Genomic DNA, 1,802 nt, shown 5'->3' with positions numbered 1-1,802 from the left:
TTCTAAAAATTGGGATCCCTGGCTTTCTCATAGGAGATGCACAGTTAATAATTTCTCTTAGGCTCTGATTCACTCTTCATAATCCACTGTCCAAAAAGTTTGATGTATAAATCTGTTAAAAATTTGTCAGGTGTATAGTTGGCTTGATTTTAATTTAAACTGGTATTGTTGTTGTTTTTCCTTTTTTGTTATTTTATATGTGTTTTTCTGTTCTCTTTTTCACTTTTCTCTTCTTTTACCTGTCTTTACTCTCTATCTCATAAAAAAAAATGAAAAATTGATGTGTACAAGGATTATTTTCCTATATATTATTGTTTGAGCATTTGAATTTCATTTTACTCTTGTTCATGTCTTTACTAAATAAAAATTCTTTAAAAAAAAAAAAAAAATAAAAAAAATAAAATATGATTTACCAATTGGCATGAATGGATTAGTGGTATTAGCTTCCTGAGAAATGCCAATAGAATTGACAGCAAAGACTCTGACTTCATATAAGACTCCTTCAATCATGTTTGTTGACTGATAAGCTGTGTCTGTGTAGAGTTCAAAGTTCATCTTCATCCACCTCTGGCTGCCTTTCTTTTTCCTTTCAATAAGGTATCCTAAAGAAAGTACACACAATAATGATTAGGATGCTTTACACAAATGACAAGGTATTATGACAATGACCCTGTTTTTTCTTGGTAATACATGGTATGTTGCCTTTGTTGGGATATACTGTTGTTTTAAAGCAATATCAATAGCAATTACAACAAAATATGCTGGAGTTTTTAAATGCAAGATTATAAAAGTTAAGTTAATAAAATTCCCATTGTGGGTACTAGGTGGTATGAGTGGGGTATGCCATAACACATGCATTAGGGCGTGTGAGCATCACCCAAAAATTACTACATTAAATTACTACATATTAATGTAGTAATTAATAGCAGTAGTAAAAAATGTATTATTACATTAAATTAATACATTACTACAATTATTACATATAAGGCACGCATGACACTCATGAGATAGGGTTCCCAAAGAACTATGTGGGGTTTTTCTCTATTGAGTTTCTTTTCAGAGTTTAACTGGCACTGTGCCTATCAGACAGTTGGTCTCTAACTTTGTGTAAACTACAGCTTTAGCTACCTAGCTCAGTAAACCACAGAGTTTATTAAAGCAGATAAAGACAGTGTGAAAAACATATCAAAGAAACAAAAGCAAACGCCTATGATTTGGAATCACAGATCTCATTTAAATTGTTACTGGAATTTAACAACAATTGCACCTGTGTCCTGCTGAAACATTGCAGGAGGACAGTAGATTACACTATGGTATTTTATCTCTGCATATTACTTGTTACCATGTAGTCTGCTGCAAAACAATATATTAGTCCTTGCTTTGGTGCTGATAAAACTTATGTAGTCTGATATGTATTTCCAGCTATTTTTTTCCCTACATGCTTTAACATAAACCATATTCTATTACACTTTATACAATATAGGTGCTTTTTTAAATATTTACCAGATTTGGCCTCATATCTATAAATATATACATTTATATTTTCTCTTTGAATTAAGTTATATTTACTGTTAATTTTAAAAATGTGTATGGGTATGTATATTTTACCACACATAATTAAATAAGGGCAATCCAGCCCAGTTTAGGAATTCTTATCTGATTTAGTATATTTGTTTTTAGTTCTTCTGCATAAAGAATTGAACTGTTTCAGTGTTTCCCAACCTTTCTTAGTCGCGGCACATATTTTACAATTAGAAAAATCCCACGGAACACCACCAAAAAGTCAGACACGTAAATTAGCT

The 1,802-nt window shown here is 31.1% G+C and overlaps 1 protein-coding gene across 1 annotated transcript in view; it reads right to left on the bottom strand.

The window, feature by feature from the left end:
* Positions 1 to 330: 330 nt before the first annotated feature.
* LOC140321266 (myosin-binding protein C, fast-type-like) overlaps positions 331 to 1,802 on the bottom strand; it is a gene marked incomplete at its 5' end in the record, with an annotated part of 4,446 nt that continues 2,974 nt past the window's right edge. The window contains one exon of the mRNA XM_072398085.1: positions 331 to 602. Within this exon, the coding sequence (XP_072254186.1) occupies positions 346 to 602 (257 nt within the window). The remainder of the gene's footprint in view (positions 603 to 1,802) is intronic.

This window comes from Pyxicephalus adspersus, unplaced genomic scaffold, assembly GCF_032062135.1.
Source record: "Pyxicephalus adspersus unplaced genomic scaffold, UCB_Pads_2.0 Sca1759, whole genome shotgun sequence".
Taxonomy (NCBI): Eukaryota; Metazoa; Chordata; class Amphibia; order Anura; family Pyxicephalidae; genus Pyxicephalus; species Pyxicephalus adspersus.
The sequence above is the reverse complement of the archived record's forward strand: the minus strand, read 5'-3'. Positions and strand labels throughout refer to the sequence as shown.